General features: G+C 41.7%; 1 protein-coding gene across 10 annotated transcripts in view; it reads right to left on the bottom strand.

The window, feature by feature from the left end:
- Positions 1 to 3937: 3937 nt before the first annotated feature.
- The window catches only part of LOC128689495 (uncharacterized), a 755803-nt gene continuing 734406 nt past the window's right edge, over positions 3938 to 25334 (bottom strand). For 5 of the 10 annotated variants that reach the window (XM_070086432.1, XM_070086430.1, XM_070086431.1 and 2 more), the window contains one exon: positions 3940 to 7009. Coding sequence is in view for 1 of the 10 variants with exons in the window: in XM_070086433.1 (XP_069942534.1) it covers positions 6979 to 7009 (31 nt within the window). In the remaining 9 variants the exon portion in view is untranslated. Of the gene's footprint in view, positions 7010 to 25334 lie in introns of all 10 variants that reach the window. The other 5 variants (XM_070086428.1, XM_070086426.1, XM_070086425.1 and 2 more) reach the window with 2 other exon arrangements.

Raw genomic sequence — 25334 nt, forward strand, 5'->3', positions numbered from 1 at the left:
GACCTATATTTTTTTGTTTTTTTTAATTTTTTCACTACTTTGGCTTTTCTACTTTACAATGTTTTTTTAAAATATTTAATTGTAATTTACGATGTGAATATCTTAATGTTTATTTCTGCTCACAGACAAAAGGAAACCAAATGTGATAAATGGTTTCCCCATATGTTGTATAAATGTCTCAATCTTCAAAAGGCCCAGGTGTATTTTTGGTTTTATTATTAATCAGTCGACTGACTTCAAACGTGGAACAATTAGGCATGTTTACACCACCGTGCTTAAGGTAAGATTTCGTTCGGATTTTTAACCCCGGAGGGTTAGCCACCCAGGATAACCCAAGAAAGTCAGTGCGTCATCGAGGACTGTCTAACTTATTTCCATTGGGGTCCTTTTAATCTTGTCCCCCAGGATGCGACCCACACCAGTCGACTAACACCCAGGTACCTATTTGCTGCTAGGTGAACAGGACAACAAGTGTAAGGAAACTTGTCGAAACGTTTCCACCCGCCGGGAATCGAACCCGAGCCCTTCGTGTGTGAAGCGGGAGCTTTTGCCACCAGGTCACGGGCCTGAATTTCAGGAACAATGGAACAATTACCCTCTGTGGAAATAAACAGTCACAGTGGCATTTTCTTTGTCAGAACTCAGAAATAGACACAGAAATGTATTTCCTGATGTAATAATGTTGGTAAAATTACCGACAATATGTTCGGTAAAAGGATACAAGTGCAGCTAATGTGACATTTTATTGTGGCTTAATAAAGCTCCTGGAGAGCGAAACGTTGCACAGTAAAATGTCGCATCAGTTGCACTTGTGATCTTTTACCTATCTCCCAATGTTGCTCTTTGCTAGATGATAATGACTCAGTAATTTAATAACCGCTGGCTTACCAGTGCTGTATACCCGTACCTTACCTGTACCGTATACTTAAGATGAAGCGACCGCTAGGCTGCCGGCCCTATATATCCCATAGCTATTCATCCGCAAAAATTGTCAAAATTAATACCCCATCCCAATTTTAAAAAAAGGCTCACCATATATATCAAACTCTGAACAAGTTTACTCGTTCTGCCAACTACCGTGTTAGTGAGGCTCGGTACACAACACTACTTAACAGATACCTTGCCTAGCGAAAATTCTCATCAACTTCTTGAACTTTCTCTGCAAAAGTGTTTACACTCCGAGATTTACTGCGATAATAGGAAGCTGTTACTGCGGACGAGAGAGTCCACAATAAGAGGAAAACAATGTATATTTATGTAGGTGTGCATTCGATTATTAGGTATATATATATATATATATATATATATATATATATATATATATATATATATATATATATATAAGGCACAAACATGAATTCAGTAGTGCAATATATCAAAGATTGTAAATCTGCTCTGGGGAAATGGAAAGGAATTCTTCCTCCGTAAACCGTGTCTGTCGTAAGAGGCGACTAAAATATATATATATATATATATATATATATATATATATATATATATATATATATATATATATATATATATATATATATATATATATATATATATATGTATGTATATATATATATATATTATATATATGTCGACGTTAGTTGTTAATAGGTTTTTGTCTGAGAGATGAAGACAGTTGCTAACAGACACAAATACACAATTACAAACGCATATACATACACAGAATCAGTCACAATTACACACACAGAAACATCTACAGAAAAAGTTGCAGACAGGGTGACAGAAACACAACGTCTTATGCAAGGGTTTATTGCTAATGAAAGCGGCAGATCCTTCGCTAAACTTTACATTTTATAACTATTTGCATAGATGATACAGGCTGGTCTGTACTATGTTCACTGCATAGTAGTAGTGGTGTGCTAGTGGCTAGTTTGTCTTGATATCAATCACTGTTGCAAGTAATACGTTTAGTCATTGCTATTTATTTTCCCAGTAATATCAGAATAGCTAACTCTTCATTGTAATATTAATATGGCTAAATATTTTAAGAAATATTGTTCCAGCTAGAATGTTATTGTACTATATTAACAATATGATTTTCTAATATATTCCAACTATATGCCTAGAGCTAAGTTATCATATAGGTAAGGCTGACATATTATTGTAATAATTAACTTAACACTTAACAAGTGTCAGTACTAGGACAACAACTAACATAACATACAAGCAGTAGTGAATCACTAGCTAATAGTAATTGTGGGTATTTCCTCAGTAATATTACTGCTAACACGCCGCCATAAAATCTTCCCGAAGACAAAAAACCCACTGATATTCTGTTTACATCTGTGCATCCATGTTTCTCCTTTCAAAGAGGAAAATATTTGATTTTCATTCATACCTGTAGAGAAATAAGATGAAAGTACGATGTAAACGACGTGTCGTCTTGCACTTAAACTGGATAAAGTCGCGAGCGACACCAGTCGAAGAGGGATCGATAAATCGTTTGAAAATCCCTCTCTAAATTAGGGCGTAGCTGTGAATTCTTACAGCCACGGTATTAGGACTTACATTTTGAAAAATTATTTAAAAAAAATAGGCAGAAATTCTGATGGAAAAATACGGATACACAGATATGCAGACAAGTCGGAAAATTACGAAAAGAAAAAATCAGCGGCAGACAATCTTTCATTCTTTTTGTTTTTGTTCTGTTTCACCAAACAACGTTTTGTCGGAAACGTTTAATATCTAAAGTTCAGGTCAGGTCGTTAGCGCAAAGGAGACACAGGAATAAAAGAGCGTGGCGGACGTAAGATTAAGTTATACTTATGCTAAATATATGTATATATTACAAGGGAATAGATTTTAATATATAAATGAATAATAAAGTATTGATTTAGTTATATTATCAATTGTGAATAATACAAAAAGGGGCTTTTATATATATAAAGTGACTAATGGAGTGTGTAATTGTACGCTGGAAGAGAGAACTATTATATATATATATATATATATATATATATATATATATATATATATATATACTATTTAATTATATCTGGCTATGACTATCATACACAACAAGTTATTTATTGTAGTACAGAATACAGCAACTGTAGTTTTTTTTATAACTACACAGGATTACTGTTATGTTCTATTACCTAAAGGTAAACAAATCATTATTTGAAACTAGAGCAATTTGTTAATGTATTGAATAAATCATCAAAAAAATATATATAGGAGACGTGGAATGTATTATTTATAAATGTAAGTTAGATTTCATGTTAGCTTTTAAGATGAAACAATGCCATTACTTCCTCTGTATTACAAAGTCATTACCTCTGTATTACAAAGTCATTACCTCTGTATTACAAAGTCATTACCTCTGTATTACAAAGTCATTACCTCTGTATTACAAAGTCATTACCTCTGTATTACAAAGTCATTACCTCTGTATTACAAAGTCATTACCTCTGTATTACAAAGTCATTACCTCTGTATTACAAAGTCATTACCTCTGTATTACAAAGTCATTACCTCTGTATTACAAAGTCATTACCTCTGTATTACAAAGTCATTACCTCTGTATTACAAAGTTATTACCTCTGTATTACAAAGTCATTACCTCTGTATTACAAAGTCATTACCTCTGTATTACAAAGTCATTACCTCTGTATTACAAAGTCATTACCTCTGTATTACAAAGTCATTACCTCTGTATTACAAAGTCATTACCTCTGTATTACAAAGTCATTACCTCTGTATTACAAAGTCATTACCTCTGTATTACAAAGTCATTACCTCTGTATTACAAAGTCATTACCTCTGTATTACAAAGTCATTACCTCTGTATTACAAAGTCATTACCTCTGTATTACAAAGTCATTACCTCTGTATTACAAAGTCATTACCTCTGTATTACAAAGTCATTACCTCTGTATTACAAAGTCATTACCTCTGTATTACAAAGTCATTACCTCTGTATTACAAAGTCATTACCTCTGTATTACAAAGTCATTACCTCTGTATTACAAAGTCATTACCTCTGTATTACAAAGTCATTACCTCTGTATTACAAAGTCATTACCTCTGTATTACAAAGGTCACAGTCGGTACGCTTGTATGACATGATGCATTATTTTCGTAGAATTTATTTCACAATATTTTAATATTTCACACACACACACACACACACACACACACACACACACACACACATAAACAATTAGGTGAGTACTTGTGTAAGAAGGGCGGTATAGGATTGAAACCCGTGTCACAGTCAGTGGACTCGCCCCATCACTGAACCAACGGGATTAAATTCCACACAGACCCTCCTTCACATCTTTTAACCTCACTCTGTTATCAACCATTAAGTTGCATATAACTATTTAGTTAATGAAACATGTCCACATCCATTCCCTTTATGAGTTCTTTTTATGCAAATAAATTTTAAAGTCTAGAGCTGTTATCTTACCTCAGCTCAAGTCAGCCTTATCTAAGAAATGCTACCAACACCACTAGGATGCGACCCTCAACAGTCGACTAACACCCAAGTACATACTTACTGCTGGGTGAATAGGGGTAGCAGGTTTAAGGGAACATGCCTAATGTTTTCATCCGGCCGGGGATCGAACCACGGGCACTCAGAATGTGAGCTGGATGTGTTGCCAATTCTTGCTTCAGTATCTTTCTTGGCTGCCTCTCAAAAAGTTACGGGTTGGGAGGGCAGATTTATTGGCACTGGTTCTTCCTTCCACTTTTGCTCTCAAGCAACGACAATTTTAAAAATAATAATAATAATAAATAATGGTAAAATACTACTACTAACAACAACAATAATAATAACAATAATAATAATATCATAAAAAATAATAATAATCACAACGAACCCCGAACTGGAAATAGAAGCATCATGCCTTCCATTTCTAATTTGCGAGTTAGATGTGAGATATTGCAGCCACGATATTGTGACTGTTATTTCCTCATAATCCAAAAATATTTGTGTGGATTTTGGATTCCTCGCGTTCAATCTTATGCTCAATAATAACCTACATGGAGAGAGTATCACAGAAGATTAACTGGTCTGTATTTCGACCCCCCTCTGGAATCCTCTTCAGCAGATACATAAACTAAATGAGAACAAGAATATATATTGGTTACACTTCACCCCGTAAGTGTACGGGGTGAAGTGTAACTTCCAGAAGGAAATAGAAATATACAGATTAATTAATCTTCTGTTTCTGTCTCCATATGGGTTATTATCGAACACTGACAAGTATTCATCACACTTTAGTTATTCCATCTTGTTTTAAGTTACGTGTGAAGGGATGTAGGTAGTTTACAAAACTGTATCTTCGTATCTTCCTGGGGTGACAGCAACTGGTCCAACAAAGAGGATCACTTTCATGAGCTAGGACTGAACCAGTTCCAATTCCTCGGATTAAGACATTTTTACCCCCTTGGAGCCTTCATTTCAGACATTTCGCTCAAGTTTTGATTAAAGTTGCACAAGCAAGCAAGCACTTAGCACGTTTTATGAACCACAACTTGTTTTCAAAGGCAAGGCTTTCAGCATTCCAGACTGCCAGCATTCCAAACTATCAACATTCCAGACTGCCAGCATTCCAGACTATCAGCATTCCAGACTGCCAGCATTCCAGTCTATCAGCATTCCAGACTGTCAGCATTCCAGATTATCAGCATTCCAGACTGCCATCATTCCAGACTGCCAGCATTCCAGACTATCAACATTCCAGACTGTCAGCATTCCAGACTGCCAGCATTCCAGACTGCCATCATTCCAGACTGCCAGCATTCCAGACTATCAACATTCCAGACTGTCAGCATTCCAGACTGCCAGCATTCCAACCTATCAGCATTCCAGACTGACAGCATTCCAGACTGTCAGCATTCCATACTATCAGCATTCCAGACTGCCAGCATTCCAGACTGTCAGTATTCCAGACTATCAGCATTCCAAACTGCCATCATTCCAGAGTGCCAGCATTCCAGCCTATCAGCATTTCAGACTGCCAGTATTCCAGACTGTCAGCATTCCAGACTGCCAGCATTCCAGACTGCCAGCATTTCAGACTGCCAGCATTCCAGACTGTCAGCATTCCAGACTATCAGCATTCCAGACTGCCAGCATTTCTCTCGAGACTGAACCTTATAAGGAGAGCAGTGTTGAGGTCTTCCTTCACACTCACTTCCTCACAAAATAAAAAAAATAAAAATTTTGATTTCTTTGTATAGTTTACAAACGGTATTTTACATATTATAAAGTATTGATAAGCATAAAGAAAGTCTCAGTCTTAATTTTTCACTGACTTACGATGCTTGTATTGTGTTTCTTTACGAATTGTCTGGCACACAGTGTTGCCAGGTGGTAGAGTTGTATAAGCTTGTTTGACACACAGTGCTGCCAGGTGGTAGAGTTGTAAAAGCTTGTTGTTTGACACACAGTGTTGCCAGGTGGTAGAGTTGTAAAAGCTTGTTGTTTGACACACAGTGTTGCCAGGTGGTAGAGTTGTAAAAGCTTGTTGTTTGACACACACTGTTGCCAGGTGGTAGAGTTGTAAAAGCTTGTTGCTTGACACACAGTGTTGCCAGGTGGTAGAGTTGTAAAAGCTTGTTGTTTGACACACAGTGTTGCCAGGTGGTAGAGCTGTAAAAGCTTGTTGTTTGACACACAGTGTTGCCAGTTGGTAGAGTTGTAAAAGCTTGTTGCTTGACACACAGTGTTGCCAGGTGGTAGAGTTGTAAAAGCTTGTTGCTTGACACACAGTGTTGCCAGGTGGTAGAGTTGTAAAAGCTTGTTGTTTGACACACAGTGTTGCCAGGTGGTCGAGTTGTAAAAGCTTGTTGTTTGACACACAGTGTTGCCAGGTGGTAGAGTTGTACAGACTGGTCCTCTGACACACAGTGTTGCCAGATGGAAGGGGGCTGGTCCTCTGACACAGTGATGCCAGATGATGGGGTTGTATACACTGATCTTCTGACACACAGTGTTGCCAGGTGGTAGGGTTGTTAACCAGTCAATACCGGCTCCTCCAAGTACCTGTAACCAAGAGACAAAAACGCATTATAGTCTTCTGCTACCGAATAGAATAGTAAAATGTGTGTGTGTATGTTTATGTGTGTGTATGTTTGTGTGTGTGTATGCGTGTGTGTGTGTATGTGTGTGTGTGTACTCACCTAGGTGAGGTTGCAGAGGTCGAGTCCTAGCTCCTGGCCCCGCCTCTTCACTGGTCGCTACTAAGTCACTCTCCTTGAACCGTGAGCTTTATCATACCTCTGTGTGTGTGTGTGTGTGTGTGTGTGTGTGTGTGTGTGTGTGTGTGTGTGTGTGTATGTGTGTATGTGTGTGTGTGTGTGTGTGTGTGTGTGTGTGTGTATGTGTGTGTGTGTGTGTGTGTGTGTGTGTGTGTGTGTGTGTGTGTGTGTGTATGTGTGTGTGTGTGTGTATGTGTGTGTGTGTGTGTGTGTGTGTGTGTGTGTGTGTGTGTGTGTGTGTGTGTGTGTGTGTGTATGTGTGTGTGTGTGTGTGTGTGTGTGTGTGTGTGTGTGTGTGTGTGTGTGTGTGTGTGTGTGTGTGTGTGTGTGTGTGTGTGTGTGTGTGTGTGTGTGTGTGTGTGTCGTGCCGAATAAGTAAAACTTGCGAGTTTGGCTTAAATAGCAACGAATTTCTTGCTGAATAAGACAAGTGAAAATTTGTGTATGCAATTAATTCGCAAAAATCATTCTGAACCTAACGAAAAAAATATATTTCATTGTGTTTGTTTATTATTAAATTACTGTAAACTTATATAAAATATATTTAGTTGAAGTAACGTAAATTAAACAGCGCTTGTTATAATATTAGTTAAGTTTCCTAAGGTTCTTTTAATACAAAATCATTAATTTTACTATAAACATAGATGAAAAAAATCTTTAAATGTGTAAGTGAAAATTTTAGGAAGGACTCAATTTTAAATGAGTTCATACTAATTGACCAGTTTTACCTATTCGGCACGACATTATATATATATATATATATATATATATATATATATATATATATATATATATATATATATATATATATATATGTAGGGAGGTACCACCTCTAGAACTGTCCTAGGGACCCTTATCCTCAGAGAAAAGAATAAACTTGCTTCAGGGAACACTCAAGGTTCTCCCTGATGCTGTTTGAGAATTTTCTCCTACCACCCCCTATATTTAATTAATAATATTTTATTTAAAGACAAAATACATTGACAAAACATTCACAAAGATACAATAGAAAGTAAAACAACATAGGTAACTCAGAGCTACATCTCGAATACTTCGTCCAGCTCCCCGGCGGTGGGCCGCGTGCCCAGAACGCTGCAGGCATTTCCTCTCTGGATCGCAACACTGAGTCTCTGAAAGAGGAAGCTGGTCGCCCTGTGGTCCTTGGTTTCTATGATGAGCTTTTCACCCAGCTCTTTGATGAACTTTAGAGCACGCTTGCCCCATGCTCCAAGGGTCTCCGACCCTATTGGGATGAAGTTATAGCAAGGGGGAAGGTCTTCATATTTGCGGATCTTCTGGGTCTCCCTGTGGCTGGCAGCTCCACCCCCTTCCACTACGGAGCATGGCAAGTAGGTGTCTGCCAATGTGGCAGCACAGGTGTAGTCCCAGGCAATCTGCTTTCCATCCTTCCAGGATAGCAGAGTGGCTCCATCAGGACGCTTTTGACTTCCATCAGACCTCTGCACTTGGGGTTCCCGTTGAGCTGGGCAACGGGCTGTGGTGAAGCTTCTCTTTATGATGTCACTGACCTCCTCATGCCTGGCATACATCCCTTCTGCTGTGTCACACACGAGACCATGAAGTCCGAATTGATCAGCTGTCGCCCTGCCGCAAATACACCTATGTTCGTTGAGGATGGGGGCGGCTAGGCGAAGAGCCTATGGCCTGTGGGTCTAGTCGAGTGCCCAAGGAAGAATTGGGAACAGCTAACAGGAAATCTCCTGAGTTTGGTGCCTTCACTGCCAGGAGACGAGCTTTGTCCTTTCCTGAGGCGTTGGAGAGCATTGTGTTAGCGATTTTTTCCATGATCGGTTTGTCCCAGTGGGGCTGTTTGTGTTCTTTGGGAGGAGCTGGTCTACTGGAGGAATCTGTAAGGGTGTTCCACCAAATCGCTGCTTCAGTAAACCTGGGGTTTTGAGCTCCTACCACGTCTCTCAAGCGTTCGGGAACAATCTTCTTGACTAATGCACTGGAAACCAAACATGAAGACAAAAAAGCAGGTAAAGCAATATGCGTTACTTTGCACCCTTATACCTCCCAGTCACACTGGGAGGGTTGCCTGATCCCATTGCTGATCCTCTAGTGACAGGTTCAGTGCCTTCTTAAAGGTTGACCTCAGGTGTGCATCATATTCGTCGAGTGTTGGGTTGTCAAAAGAGGGTACACACCTCAGGAAGTGAGTCTTGGAATAGTAAGGCACCTTGTGAGGAGATACAGAGCATCATGGACATCAAGATCGCTTATTCTCTCCTCCATTCTCATCAGGACATTCAATTTGTCCTTTAGGACTGTGTCGATGGCCTGGTGACCCAGCGGTGCTCCCGAGAGGGTACTGTTGGACGGGGTGGTAGTAGAGACTCCTGGGAGGATTCTTGGCACAGCATTATTTCCTGGTTTGTCGCGATTTCACACTTGGAGGGATTGAGGATGAGTCCCAAGTCTTCTCCCTGTGTTTTCACCAGTTGTAGGTCCCCTACCAGGGACTCTTCAGTACCTGCCAGAGTGCCATCATCCAGGTACCAGATGTTGAGCTCGCTGGAAGTTAGTTCTCTTACTGCCAAGCAGAAGAGAAGTGTAGCTAGTGGGTCACCCTGCTGAACACCTTCTGATGAGAGAATTTCATGTCCTCCAAACCAAAGAATTGAGGGTTTGCTGCAGCCGGCTGAAATGAAGGGAAAAAACTGGGGAACCGATCCCGAACAGCTGGCAAGACAGCATCTCTCCTCACCATATTAAAAGCATTTCTAAAATCAAGTTTGACTATGGCCTTGTCTTCTGGTAGGTCCCTGATGTAGGCCCTTGCCACATGAGCTGCAGCTTCACTACCTTGAGAGACCCCAAAGCCCAGTTGGTGTGACTGGAGCAAACTGGCAGCTGCTAGGCGAATGTTTCTTACTGCTGCTTTGGCAACGAGACGAGACGGCGAAGAGTGTTTCCAACCGCAATGAGTCTGATTCCCCCATCCTTCTTCTTCAAGGCACATAGTAAGGCTCAAAAAAAGAAAGGTTTAATTTCTTCTGGGATTCGCCCAGCCGGGCAGTTGTTGACGAAAGTTGTTAACTCGGTGAGAAGAATTTATGCAGATGCACCGATTACTGGATTTACCATCTCTTTGAGGTGATGAGGTCGAATTCCAATGTAACCTCCTGCAGATCCTGCTGGAAATGACACAATCGCTTTATAGACTTCTGATTCTGGCAAAATTAATTGTTCAGTGATGGGGTCTTCCTCAGGGTTGTTGTTGATGGCTACGGTGTCCCTGGTTGGATGCTTGTCTCTTAGTGCTTGGGTCGTGGTCTCATCTTTCGGGGCTACAGTGTCGTCACTTGTAATTATTCGGATTGCTCCCACTGTGTTACCTTCTTCAATTTTTTTGCTAACCTGTGGGCAGATTTTCTCGTTTTCAGTGGGACTTTTCTTGGGTCTACCTCTGTGATTCCTGCGATGATGGGGCAGAGGGACATAATTATCCGTTCTTGAGTAGTTGCGCACTGCCTTGATAACTGACGTGGTTAGCAGTTTGCCTTGTCTCTCAGGAACTGCAAGACAGACATTGCCGAACAGGAGTAGGTTGCGCCATGCTTGGATGGTGCCTGGGGCTTCTAAGTTAGTGGAACCTCCATTCACCTACTTAAGAAGGTCTGTGAATTTCCCTGCTGCATATGGGCGAGCCGCTTTAGGGATATGGGATAGGGTACTGCTAGCAGTGGATTTGAATGCCAACAGAAGGTTTTAGCAAGTGAGGAGGTTGCCATTGGAATTGCCATCTGCCTGTGGAGGCTGTGGGCTGCTCTCTGCTGGGGGCATATGTGATCCCGCACACCCATTGTGTGCAAGAATGCGGCCATCCCTGTTGCGTGCTCGAAACTCTTCACACACCTGACATGTGCCTTTTCTTTCATTGTTGGGAGCACCGTTTCCCTGGCTTTGTGGCTGGCTGGCTTCATCTGCCATACCTCAAACTGTGTGGTAAGCCCAGGCTGAAGGGAAAATGGCACATGGCACATACCGCATGTGGTTCATGGTGGTGGTGGGGAGGGGGATAGGGGTCTCCCATCCTTGTGGTGGGCGGTGGAGGAAAGGGAGAAGTGGAAGATGTGTGATGAGGTGGAGTAGGGCACTCACTCCCTCCCAGGACAACCATAATATAAACCTAGAAGATGATTGATCACGTTGACCCTGATCTAAACCTCCATAATCTGACACCCAATCAGAACCTATTGGAAAGTAACTGCCTTTATTACACAGCATCACAAGCCAGCACTATCCTAAACAATGCTAAAAGTCTATCAGTACTTAACTACAACATCAGGTCCTTAAGCAAACACTATGATGACCTCCTGGCACTCCTTGAATCACTAAAGACACCCTTCTCCTGCATTATTCTTACTGAGACCTGGCTTAAGCAGGACACAATAGATATCTACCCTCTACCAGGATACACAGCAATTCACAACTGCAGACCAAACCAAGTTGGGGGTGGTATTGCAATCTATTACTCTAACCAATTATCTTGTATTAGCACCACTTGCTTTAGTGATGAATATGGGGAATACATTTTTGCTAATTTTACTGTAAAAAACCTTAAGACACCTATAACAATGGGTGCCATTTACCGGATACCTCACACAAACATCCCAAATTTCAGTGAGAAATTAAAGTCACTAATAACAAACAGACAAATGAATAAGCACCACCTCCTCTTAGCTGGAGACTTCAACATCAACCTTGGCATACTAGATGATCAGCCTGTAACTGACTTCATCAACAATATGAACAACACACTTCTCATACCAACAATAACTAAACCAACCAGGCTCACTGAGACAAGTGCAACCATAATAGACCACATATGGACCAATATACTAGCCCCCCTTAAATCAGGGATAATCACAGATAGCACTACAGACCATTACCCTACCTTCCTCCTGACAAACATTAGTAAACCACCACTTGAATACAACAAAGTCTCATTTAGACTCCATGACGAGGCCTCAATAAGGAAGTTCACAGCTGACCTAGAGACTGTTGACTGGCCTACAGAATTCTCCAAGGCCAATGGTATTGATGACTGGACAGACATTTTTCTTAACAAATTACTTAGACTATACAACAAACATTGTCCTATAAAAACGAAACAGATCACAAACAAATGGCTTGGTTGCCCATGGCTAACCAGCACCATTCTGAAATCCATTGACAAGAAACACCAATATGAAAAGCAATATAGACTGGGCTTAATACACAAAGATATTCTTAAACACTATTCATCAGTTCTCACCAAAGTAATAAAGAAAGCCAAACAGCTATACTACTCCAGTAGATTCACAGACACTAGAGGAGATATAAAAAAGACCTGGAAAACACTCTCTCAGATTCTAGGGACCCACAAACTGAAATAAACCAAGAATGTTGTCCTAACTAAACCTAATGAAACACCACTACATCCCACTGACACAGTTAACAAGATAAACGACTTCTTTTCAACCATAGGATCTAATCTCGCCAATAAAATCCCACATACCAATGCCCATGCCGGGGACTACCTAGATGGGAATTTCCCAAATTCCTTCTATCTTGCACCAACTGAGCCCACGGAAGTCACCGAGATTATGAAGTCACTTAAAAATAACTCAGGGAATCTGTCTCATGTCCCACCATTACTGTACAAGCAAGTGGCCCATGTCCTTTCGCATGCTATTTCATTACTTTTTAACAAGTCACTAGAAATTAGCACCTTCCCGAAACTACTCAAGATGTCAAGGGTTACACCAATACATAAAGGTGGTGACCCTACAGACTTAAACAACTATAGGCCAATATCAAACTTACCATTGCTATCCAAAATCTTTGAGAAACTCGTGCACAGGAGACTATATTCATTTATAACGGCACAAAACATACTCAACTCCTGCCAATTTGGATTCAGGAAAAATAAAAGCACTAATGATGCAATCATAAAAATGCTAGATCTGCTTTACACAGCATTGGAAAATAAGGAATATCCACTAGGAATTTTTATTGACCTAAGAAAAGCTTTTGAGACAGTAGACCACGGCATCCTACTCCACAAACTTGACCATTACGGTATAAGAGGCCATGCGCTTGCTTATTTCAAATCTTACCTTACTAATAGGTATCAGTATGTCACCATTAAAGACACAGCATCAACAACACGGCCACTTGATACTGGAGTTCCACAGGGAAGTGTCCTTGGTCCCCTGCTCTTCCTCATATACATCAATGATCTTCCAAACGTATCCCAACACCTGAAACCTATTCTCTTTGCTGACGACACGGCTTACGTCATGTCTCACCCTAATCTTGCCACCCTCAACACCATTGTTAACGAGGAGCTGATCAAAATATCGACTTGGATGACAGCCAATAAACTTACGCTTAACACTGGCAAAACCTACTATATTATGTTTGGTAGCAGAGCAGGAGATGCACAAATTAACATTAAGATCGACAACACTCTAATTACCAGACATAATGAGGGCAAATTCCTAGGCCTATACCTTGACAACAACCTGAATTTCAGCACCCATATCCAACACATAACCAAAAAAGTATCCAAAACGGTTGGGATCCTCTCCAAGATACGATACTACGTGCCGCAAAATGCCCTTCTCACACTATACCACTCACTTATTTATCCATACCTCACCTATGCTATTTGTGCTTGGGGATCAACTGCAGCAACACACCTAAAGCCAATAATAACCCAACAAAAAGCCGCAGTAAGAATAATCACTAAATCCCATCCCTGGCAACACACCCCCCCACTCTTCATAGATCTAAACTTACTCCCTGTTCAGTACATCCACACTTACTACTGTGCAATCTACATCTACAGGACCTTAAACTCCAATATCAACCTTGACCTAAAACGCTTTCTTGATAGTTGTGACAGAACCCACAGGCATAACACCAGACACAAACATCTCTACGACATTCCCCGTGTCCGACTAAACCTTTACAAAAATTCAATGTATGTCAAAGGCCCTAAAATCTGGAGCACCCTACCTGAGAGCTCTAGAACTGTAGACACATTCATCACCTTCAAAACTACCATTAGAAAACATCTTATCTCCCTGATAAACCCTGTCAACTAACTGCACGAATACCACATGGTGGTTCACACTTACACTCACTCACCCATCTGACCATAAACAGAAATATTAATCTCAATCTTAAAATAATGAATCCTGTGATACTCCAATACTGAAACTATGTACTGTGCCAAAACAAAAGCATTCACATTGCTAAACTCACAAACTAGTATTTAGTCACTTAGCCATAATACCAACTTACCTCATAATTTGTAATATTTTAAAATCAAGAATTAAACTAAGTCTGCCCGAAATGCTTAGCCATGCTAGGTGTTCTAGTGGTACACTCTGTAATCACTGCCATGCTAGGTGTTCTAGTGGTACACTCTGTAATCACTGCTCACCTCCATGGCATGAGGAATGGACTAGAAAAGGTGTCCCAAACATTGCCTGCTCCACGAAACCCTAGCCAGCCTACCGCGGTTGGCGGGCACCCTTCTACATGCGGTCGAAATTACAAGACATCAAAGAAGAAAACCAAGATCACACCTCTCAACCTTGCCACTTGGAACGTCCGTACGCTTCTCGACAGGGACGACTCAGACAGACTTCAGAGACGTACAGCACTCATCGCGAACGAACTCGCCAGATACAGCATTGACATCGCTGCCATAAGTGAGACTAGACTTGCTGGCGAGGGTGAACTCTGCGAAAGAGGAGCAGGCTATACCTTCTTTTGGTCCGGACGAGGAGCCGAGGAGAGACGGGAGGCAGGAGTTGGCTTTGTAGTGAAGTCATCCCTCATTGGCAAGCTGGCTGGCCCACGAAAAGGAGTGAACGATCGCCTTATGACGATGAGAATCCCCTTGTCCTGCGGACAGAAGTTTGCCACTATTGTCAGCGCCTATGCCCCCACCATGACCAACCAAGATGAGGTTAAGGACAAGTTTTATGAAGACCTGAACGCCGTCATCACCACTGTCCCCAGTGCAGATAAGCTCATCATCCTTGGTGATCGGAAAGCATGGGGTGGGCAGCTGCAATAGCAACGGCCTGCTGCTCCTTCAGACCTGCGCCGAACATGAACTTCTGATCACCAACACCGTCTTCAGCCTCCCTACCCGTAACAGGACATCATGGATGCACCCGCGTTCCAAACACTGGCATCTCATTGATTATGTCATCGTCAGGAAGAGGGACAGGCAGGATGTACGAGTCACGAAGGCCATGTGTGGCGCGGAATGCTGGACAGACCATCGCCTCATCGTCTCGAAACTCAAGCTCCGTGTCCAGCCCAGGAGATGCCCTCAGGGCGCGAAACCACCAAAACGCCTGAACGTTGGCAAGCTGAAGGCCCCCAACGTCAATCAGTCCTTTGCAGAAATCCTGGAAACCCGCTTGAAGCCCGTCGTGCTGGACGTTCAAAACGTCAAAGCAGCATGGATCGCACTCCGTGATACAGTGTACAGCACAGCCATGGAGTGTCTAGGACCCATCACCAGGAAGCACAAGGACTGGTTCGACGAACACTGCACAGAAATCCAGCAGCTGCTGGAAGAGAAACGAAAGGCCTACATGGCCCACATCAACGACCCAAAGTCCACAGAGAAGCAAGATGCACTGAGAAACATACGCAGCAATACCCAGCGAAAAATGCGTGAAATGCAAGACTCTTGGCTAAGCAACAAAGCCGATGAGATTCAGGGCTTTGCAGACAGAAACGATATGAAGAACTTCTATGATGGCCTGAAAGAAATCTACGGCCCTACCACCTCTGGCACATCACCACTCCTCAGCGCAGATGGGTCAATGCTGCTCACAGACAAGGAGAAAATTCTAGAGAGATGGGCAGAACATTTTGACAGCGTGCTGAACCGTCCATCCACCATCAACGATGAAGCCATCGAACGTCTACCTCAGATTCCGACCAACGAGATGCTGAATGCCATCCCCACTTTGGAGAAGACTCAGCAAGCAATATGTCAACTGTCCAGTGGCAAAGCTCCTGGGTCTGATGCCATCCCAGCTGAAGTCTACAAAGAAGGCGGAATGGCATTGGTAGAGAAACTTCACCAACTCTTCCAGCTTGTATGGCAGTACGAGACAGTTCCTCAGGACTTTAAAGATGCTTCCATCGCGCATCTCTACAAACGAAAAGGAAACCGCCAGGCATGCGACAACCACCGTGGTATCTCCCTGCTCTCCATCGCAGGCAAAACCCTGGCTAGAGTTCTACTCAATCGGCTCAATGAACATCTAAAGCAAGGACTCCTACCTGAAAGCCAGTGCGGCTTCCGGAATGATCGCGGGACTATCGACATGGTGTTCGCTGCTAGACAGCTACAGGAGAAATGTCAGGAACAGAACGCCGACTTGTACTCCACCTACGTCGATTTGACCAAGGCCTTCGACACCGTTAGTAGAGAGGGCCTTTGGAGAATCATGGCAAAGTATGGGTGCCCAAAGACGTTTATCGCCATCGTACGCCAACTTCACGATGGAATGCTGGCCAGAGTCCAAGACAACGGAGAGACGTCTAAACCATTCCCAGTCTCAAATGGAGTGAAACAAGGCTGTGTGCTTGCTCCCACCCTGTTCAGCCTGATGTTCTCGGCCATGCTTACAGACGCATTCAGGGACACAGACGCAGGAATCGGCATCAGGTATCGTACAGATGGGTCTGTCTTCAACCTCAGGAGGTTTCAAGCAAAAACCAAGGCTGCAACTGACACCATCAATGACCTACTATTTGCTGATGACTGCGCCCTCAACGCTGCTTCAGAAGCCGCCATGCAGCACAGTGTTGACAAGTTCTCTGACGCCTGCAATAACTTCGGGCTGACAATCAGTACAACGAAGACTGAAGTGATGCACCAGCCTGCTCCGGGAAAGACATATGTTGAGCCAAACATCACCATCAACGGGCAGCGACTGAACGCCATAGACAAATTCACCTACCTCGGCAGTACCCTTTCCAGAAACGTTGTCATCGATGATGAGGTGAATGCCAGACTTGCCAAAGCCAGTGCCACCTTCGGCAGGCTCCACAAGAATGTATGGAACCGACGAGGCATCACCACAAGCACCAAGATCAAGGTGTACAGAGCCATAGTCCTCACCACACTTCTCTATAGCTGCGAAACCTGGACTGTCTACAAACGTCACGCCAGAAAGTTGAACCACTTTCACACCACACGGCTCAGAAAAATTCTTGGCATCAAATGGCAAGATAAGATCCCAGACACAGAAGTGCTGACTACAGCTGGTCTGCCTAGCATCTACACCATCCTAATGCAGACACAGCTTCGCTGGGCAGGTTACGTTGCTCGCATGCCAGACCACCGGCTGCCAAAGAAACTCTTGTTTGGCGAACTGCAGCATGGGAAGCGTTTTCAAGGAGGCCAAAAGAAGCGCTATAAGGACACCCTTAAGACTGCTCTGAAAGCTTTCAACACCAACCACACCATGTGGGAGCTGATAGCTCAGGACAGGAATGACTGGCGAGCAGTTGTCCAGAAAGGGGCAACATCCTGCGAGGCAAGCAGAATCTCACTAGCTGAGCAGCGCAGGCAGGCGAGGAAGACCAGAGCCATCAGACCCCTCGATGCCGCCACCCTTCCCTGTCCACACTGCCAGAGAACGTTTCGTGCGCGGATTGGCCTGACAAGTCATCTGCGTACCCACCAACTTCGACCCCAGGATGACTAGATGGTCCTCGTCGAATCGACGGACAAACAACAACAACAGTGGTACACTCTGTAATCAATATTTTACTACATGTAAACCACACAATAACCAAATTCTGTAAACTCAGCATTGTAATCCTTATAGAGAATAAACTTTGAATTGAACTATACACCACTATGCTCTGTGCACAACCCCCACTATAAACGACACACCGCTATATACTACACATGCTATGCGGATACCATGCACATACTACGCACTATACACTATATACACTATACACACGGTGAACAAACACTCCATTGTTGTAACACTAACACACGGTGTATGCGCGCCTGTTTAGGGAAGGGGGAAAGGGGAAGGGGGGGACAGTTTTACCCCTCAACCTCCGCCTCCTCCTCCTCCATGAGGCCTCCCCTCACCGACCTCTCCTACCCATGGTGACCGCTATGTTCCCTCACTGAATTCACATATACAACACTTTTCTTGATTCTGAAGGAAGAGACGAAATGCAGAGTCTTCTGGCCCTTTCCAACACGAGCAGCAGATAATCACACACCAGCCTGTTGATGATAATCCTGGTAGGTGTTCCTGATTGGACGACATTGTGCCAAAAACACAAAGCAGGATGCCCACAGCCTCTCTCTGGCAGAGGTATATATATATATATATATATATATATATATATATATATATATATATATATATATATATATATATATATATATATATATATATATGTATATATATATGTCGTGCCGAATAGGCAGAACTTGCGATCTTGGCTTAAATAGCAACGCTCATCCTGCCATATAGGACAAGTGAAAATTTGTGTATGCAATGATTTCGCCAAAATCATTCTGAACCTAACGAAAAAAAAAATATTTCAGTGGTGACGTGTACTTAGCACAGTGGTGACGTGTACTTAGCTCTGTGAAGACCTGTTTGTGTGCTCTTGAGTGCTGACCTATACTTAACTCTGTGAAGAAGTGTCTTGTTTGCTCCCGTGGACTGAACCAAGATGCCCTCCATCGAGCAACTTTACCAGCAACTTAAGGAAGAATTGAGGGCAGCGAAGATGGAGATACGGCGATTGACCGAGGAAAACAAGAGGATTCGTAGTAGTCCTCCTGTTTCGAGTCCTCAGGTCAAGAAGGGATCGTGGTCAGTGGCTGAACAGCAGGGGACGACGAAGTTGACGATCAAGAAGACGAATGGAAAGCCAGAAACGATGAAGAAGAAAGAGACTGCTGTGGAAACTCCCGTGGAAACCTCCAACGCATTCTCGGTGCTACCCGACGAATGTGAGTCTACTACTGGGATCGTCACGACGAACGACAACAAGGAAGGTAAGAATATTGTTGTTGTTGGGGATAGCCAGGTTAGATACATGGATAGGGCATTCTGCTTGAACAAGGGAGACATTAATAAAGTACTGAGGGTGTCGAACCAGGTAAGAACCAGGAATAATGGATTTAAGTTGGATAAATTTAGATTTAGAAAGGACATAGGTAAGTACTGGTTTTCTAACAGAGTTGTAGATGCGTGGAACAGTCTTCCCAGTGGGGTGATAGAGGTTAGGACCTTGGGTAGCTTTAAGAAGAGACTGGAGAAAATATATGAGTGGGAGGGGCTGGGTTTGATTGGTGTCAAGGGGTACGGGAGTTATTTCTTAAGTAGCTTTAGGTAGATGTCGTTTTGATAAGGACCTGCCTCGTATGGGCCAGTAGGCCTTCTGCAGTGTTCCTACATTCTTATGTTCTTATTAAATTATTGTAAACAAATCTAAAATATATTTAGTTAGGTTAGGCTAAAATAAATTATTCTTGTTATAATAAGGTTAGGTAAGTTTTCTAAGATTCTTTTGGTGCAAAATTATAAATTTTTACATTATCATTAATGAAAAAAAATATATCTTTAAACGTATAAGAGAAAATTTTAGAAAGGACTTAATTTTAAATGAGTTGTTGCTAATTGACCAGTTTTACATATTCGGCACGACATTTATATATATATATATATATATATATATATATATATATATATATATATATATATATATATATATATATATATATATATATATATATAAGCAATAAGATCACAGTAAACAAGTGATATCAGAATATGCAAAACAACCACTGTGAAAGAATAGTGAAATTCCAAGCCCTTTCGTGACTTCTCACATTATCAAGGAACTATAAAAATGCATCAAAGGCATATAAAGGGTCAAGACCACCTCACCATCACATCCCACAACAAAGCAACACCTCACACACGCGTGACGACACCCGACTCTGTGAAACACACCTAATACTCTACCCAAGAATTAAAATTTATTACTTGTCCAATGTATCATTAAATTCTTCCCAAATTTTAGTAATTATAAATGAATGCAATTTATATAAACGAAAGGAAATATTCATATTATTTTCAAAACTGCTTTTTATGAAACATGATTCAATAATATTCCTGTCGACCATGGACTTGCTTGATACTACTTTCTCAGTCTTTTGAAAATCAATTGGATGGTTAAAATCTCCCACATGAATAAATAGAGCATCAGAATCTTGTCCAGTTCTAATGTTATATTTATGTTGTTTTAATCTTAGTTCTCAAATTTTACAAGGAATCTTTTAGACACACCCATCAGCATTTTGAGGGGAATTCGTTATCAAAAGTTCTTTTTTTACTGTATCAAGATTTTTAAATACAACTTTGATATTAAAAGTCTTGAGAAGAGAAGGCATATCAACCAAGTTTTCATGGTAAGGGAGAACCAACATATTTTTAATTAAATAAGGTTGGTTGTCCCTTTCTGGATTGTAAAAAGTATTTCTAGCAATTTTAAACGATTTATCAATTACGTTAGATCATTAGCTATTTCATAAATTTTGGATATTTCTTCTTCTATGAACTCTGGACTACAAATACGCAAAGTTCTCAAAAACATGGATGAGAAAACCGACAGTTTAGCTCTAACTTGATGTGAAAAATAATAGTGTACATAGGAACAGTTATTTGTAGGTTTTCTGTAAATTTTAAATTTAAAGTCATTGATATTTTAGCCTGCCTCGAGGCAGGCTAAATATTAACGGCGTTACCGATAACATTATTATTATTATTATTATACCGAAGCGCTAAACCCTTAAGGGTCATACAAAAGGCACATACTGCAGAATAAGCTTCATTAGGTCAATGTTTTGCTGTTGATAAAGATTTATCAGATTGTTATAATCAAAAGGAAGCGCTAAACCACAAGGGCTATACAGCGAAGATTTTTCAGAGCGAAACGCTCGTCAGTAGTGTTACTGTGTAGTGTACTCAGATAATCCCAGCTAATTTAGCTCAAATATAAACAAATTCTCTAATACTTGTCATTTCTTCAAATGTTTATGTATTGTTGACCTACACGAAAGTGCGAAATATCAGTTCCCATGTCATCGTATCTGGTGTCTCGGCTGGTGTCTCGGCTGGTGTCTCGGCTCTTGTGTCGTCACTGTAAGTTGCGCTGTAGATGAACCACCTAACTGACGACCCATTGATAATTAATTGGAAATGCATCAGTCACGACGCACTAAAAAAATTATAATAATTATATTTCATTAACTGTTAAATTGTTTCGTCTCTTAATGCATAGGCATGTGTGACCAGGTGCCTTTATAACTCCATGACCCGATCTAGATATTCTGTGACCTGACCCTTCTGACCTCGTGTCTAAGCAATTTCCAGACATTTAATTCTTGATTTACTTAGTTCGTGACCAGGTAACCTCGTGACCATGTTAACCCAGTGAGGTAGTGACCTCATGACCACGTTAACCCTGTGAGGTAGTGACCTCGTGACCACGTTAACCCAGTGAGGTAGTGACCTCGTGACCAAGTTAACCCAGTGAGGTAGTGACCTCGGTGCCTGGTGACATGTCTAGAAATTACTCTGGACGGAGCCATTATCACTTGTTTCGTGTGATTCGTGCTCACCAGACAATGAGGCTGTTTATTGGTTATGATGTTGACTTTTATGATGTGTAATGTGGTCGTTACCAGTGTGTGTGTGTGTGTGTGTGTGTGTGTGTGTGTGTGTGTGTGTGTGTGTGTGTGTGTGTGTGTGTGTACTTACCTATTTGTGGTTGCAGGGATAGAGTCATAGCTCCTGGCCCTGCCTCTTCATTGCTCGCTACTAGGTCCTCTCTCTTCCTGTTCCATGAGCTTTATCAAACCTCATCTTAAAACTATGTATGGTTCCTGCCTCCACTACGTCACTTTCCAGACTATTCCACTTTCTGACAACATTGTGACTGAAGAAATACTTCCTAACATCCCTCTGACTCATCTGAGTCTTCAACTTCAACTGTGACCCCTTGTTTCTGTGAACCATCTATGGAACATTTCGTCTCTGTCCACGTTATCAATCCTTGCAGTATTTTATATGTCGTTATCATGTCTTCCCTAACCCTCCTGTCCTCCAGTGTCGTCAGGCCGATTTCCCTTAACCTATCTTCGTAGGACATTCCCCCATAGCTCTGGGACTAGTCTTGTTGCATATCTTTACACTTTCTCTAATTTCTTGATGTGCAGCACGGGGTTCCAAACCGGTGCTACATACTCCATTATGGGCTTGTGTGTGTGCGCGCGTGTTCAAGCTTAGCATAATCTATACACTTCTGCCACTACTACCGGTACCCACGCCATTACTGGGAATGCCTACCAGTAACTACACAGCTGCGCCTCGACTGACGATGTTTATGTGGACGGGAAGTAAACCGAGTCAAAGGGATCTTCACGATCTCAAATACAGTCCTTCTTCAGATCTGCTGAAGAAGGACTGCATTTGAGATCGAAATATAAAGATCTTTTTCCCTTTACCTTTATTTTCTGTCAGTGATTTACCATTTCAGTGATCAGTTTGACACTTGTATCAGTATATTTATGCTTGTGCCAAGACCCGATCTACATCCAGTCACCGATTGACGAACGAGCTAATAGGCCATAACTTAAGAATTCACTACGAGAAATGTTGCCTCTAAGACAAATTATATTAAAAATTTGTCTATGTTGATTCATATATACAGGAGATATTGAAAGAACATCTTAATTGAAATATATATATCTTGTTCATGGTGGAAATCTTTTATGTGATACCGAAAGGACGAGGTTCGAGACACGTGACCTAGCACTTACGGCATTTTTTTTTCTTGAGTAAGTTTAGGTCTTGAGATCATGTTCACTTCAAACATATTTGGAGTGGAAGATAGTAATTTTAAATATTATCTTAAACTTGGCGTAGCTTCGGGTCTCATCTTGTCCAAAATTTTGTGTACAGCGAGTTGTGGATAAAAAAGACAGAGGTGTATACACTAAGGACATCTTTACTGGATACATTTATGTCCTGGTACCTAAGGACATCTTTACTGGATACATTTTTGTCATGGTACCTAAGGACATCTTTACTGGATACATTTAGCTCCTGGATGCATTTTAGGTCCTGGTACAAGAGAATGAGATAACACAGGATACATAAGATATGCAAGTCACCTAACAGAGACACCTTTGTTAGGTAAGACACATATGCAACAGTTAGGTATCTTTATTTCGAAACGTTTCGCCTACACAGTAGGCTTCTTCAGTCGAGTACAGGAAAGTTGATAGAAGCAGAAGATACTTGAAGACGATGTAATCAGTCCATCACCCTTAAAGTTTTGAGGTGGTCAGTCCCTCAGTCTGGAGAAGAGCATTGTTCATTCTGTCAGACACTGCAACACAAGGGTATCTTGGTACAGACCATCAACTTCGACAACCTCTACTAGTGAGAACGGCTGGGTTTGAGAGGGACCTGCCCTCCCAAAGCAACCTACGTCTCACCTCCTGGCACTATATAAGGCCCCATTCTGTCACTTCAACTTCATATTGTTTCAGACAACGGAACAATGCTCTTCTCCAGACTGAGGGACTGACCACCTCAAAACTTTAAGGGTGATGGACTGATTACATCGTCTTCAAGTATCTTCTGCTTCTATCAACTTTCCTGTACTCGACTGAAGAAGCCTACTGTGTAGGCGAAACGTTTCGAAATAAAGATACCTAACTGTTGCATATGTGTCTTACCTAACAATCTGTCGGTATTTTATACCATTTTAATGTTCAGAGACACCTTTCATAAGACTACAGAAAATCCAGAAGCAAAGAGGACCTTTCTAGAAGCAATATCGGCGGAGCTGCCATGGTCACGTCTTCCATCAGAGACCTTACCAGGAAGCAAAACCCCGGTGATACTCAGCAGTGAAGCAGAGTGCACACTGTATCATGCGGGGTACCGCAACAAGAATCGTTCCACATGGGTTCACGTACAAAAAAAAAATTCCTTGTAACCGAGACGATCCCGACAAAGCTCGTGTCTTTCATGGATCTACAGAGGGTCACTTCGTGCACAGGAATGAAGCAAAAGCGATCTACAGAGAATCCAGCATGGATAAGCAAAACTGTACTGAAGCATCAATAGCTACTCCCAATTCCAGAGAGCAAAGATCTGGCACATACATCATCTCAGCTACTCTTGCACATATGATGTTGTTCCAGGCTACTCTGCTTCCTGGCTGCCACCTGACATAAAAATTACGTGATCTGACGTCTTCACCTGACCACTGACAAGGATTCTTTATTTTATATATTGTTATATAAATGGTTCAGAAAACCAACAGATTAATGACTGAGACACTTGTGCAACATTTGGGTAATTTATTGTCTTGCGCATATTTAAACTGGGTTCTCTCACTCTCGTGCATCATTTGGAGTGACCAAGGTTCCAGGACCGAAACGTATCCAATAAGGATGTCCTTTTATCCATATCATTAGTATCAATATACCTTCAATCTTCACGGAGTTATATTTGCATGGCTCGAGACTGAGCTCCTGGCCTCGTCTTCTAGACTGATTGACATAACTGATTTCTGAACTCTTGAGACCTCTCTTATCTACTCTAGAAGTTGTGTACTGACTTTGCCTCCCTCTCTGCCTCATTCAAGTCATTCCACTTTTCAGCCGCCCTGAGTCTAACGATATATTTCCTTACCGTGACTGAAGTTTGTTTCTTCAACTTCCATGTGTATCTCTTTGATCCTGACCCACTGATGTACTCTGTCTTCTAACCCTTCCTGTTCCTCTAATTTATAGGCTAGTTTCTGGTGTGTTACTGCAACAAATGCTTTCCTGCAATCCCAGATGGTGCTGTACCTCCTCTCATGTCTCTCTTGTTTTATATCTGTCATTGAACTCATGCAGATTTGTAAGACAGGATTTTGCATCCGTAAATTTGGGCGGATTTCCGGTAAAAAATCTTCTCTCCAGGTACTCAAGTATCCTTTATCCTTAC

Source organism: Cherax quadricarinatus, chromosome 18 (genome assembly GCF_038502225.1).
Source record: "Cherax quadricarinatus isolate ZL_2023a chromosome 18, ASM3850222v1, whole genome shotgun sequence".
NCBI classification, from domain to species: domain Eukaryota; kingdom Metazoa; phylum Arthropoda; class Malacostraca; order Decapoda; family Parastacidae; genus Cherax; species Cherax quadricarinatus.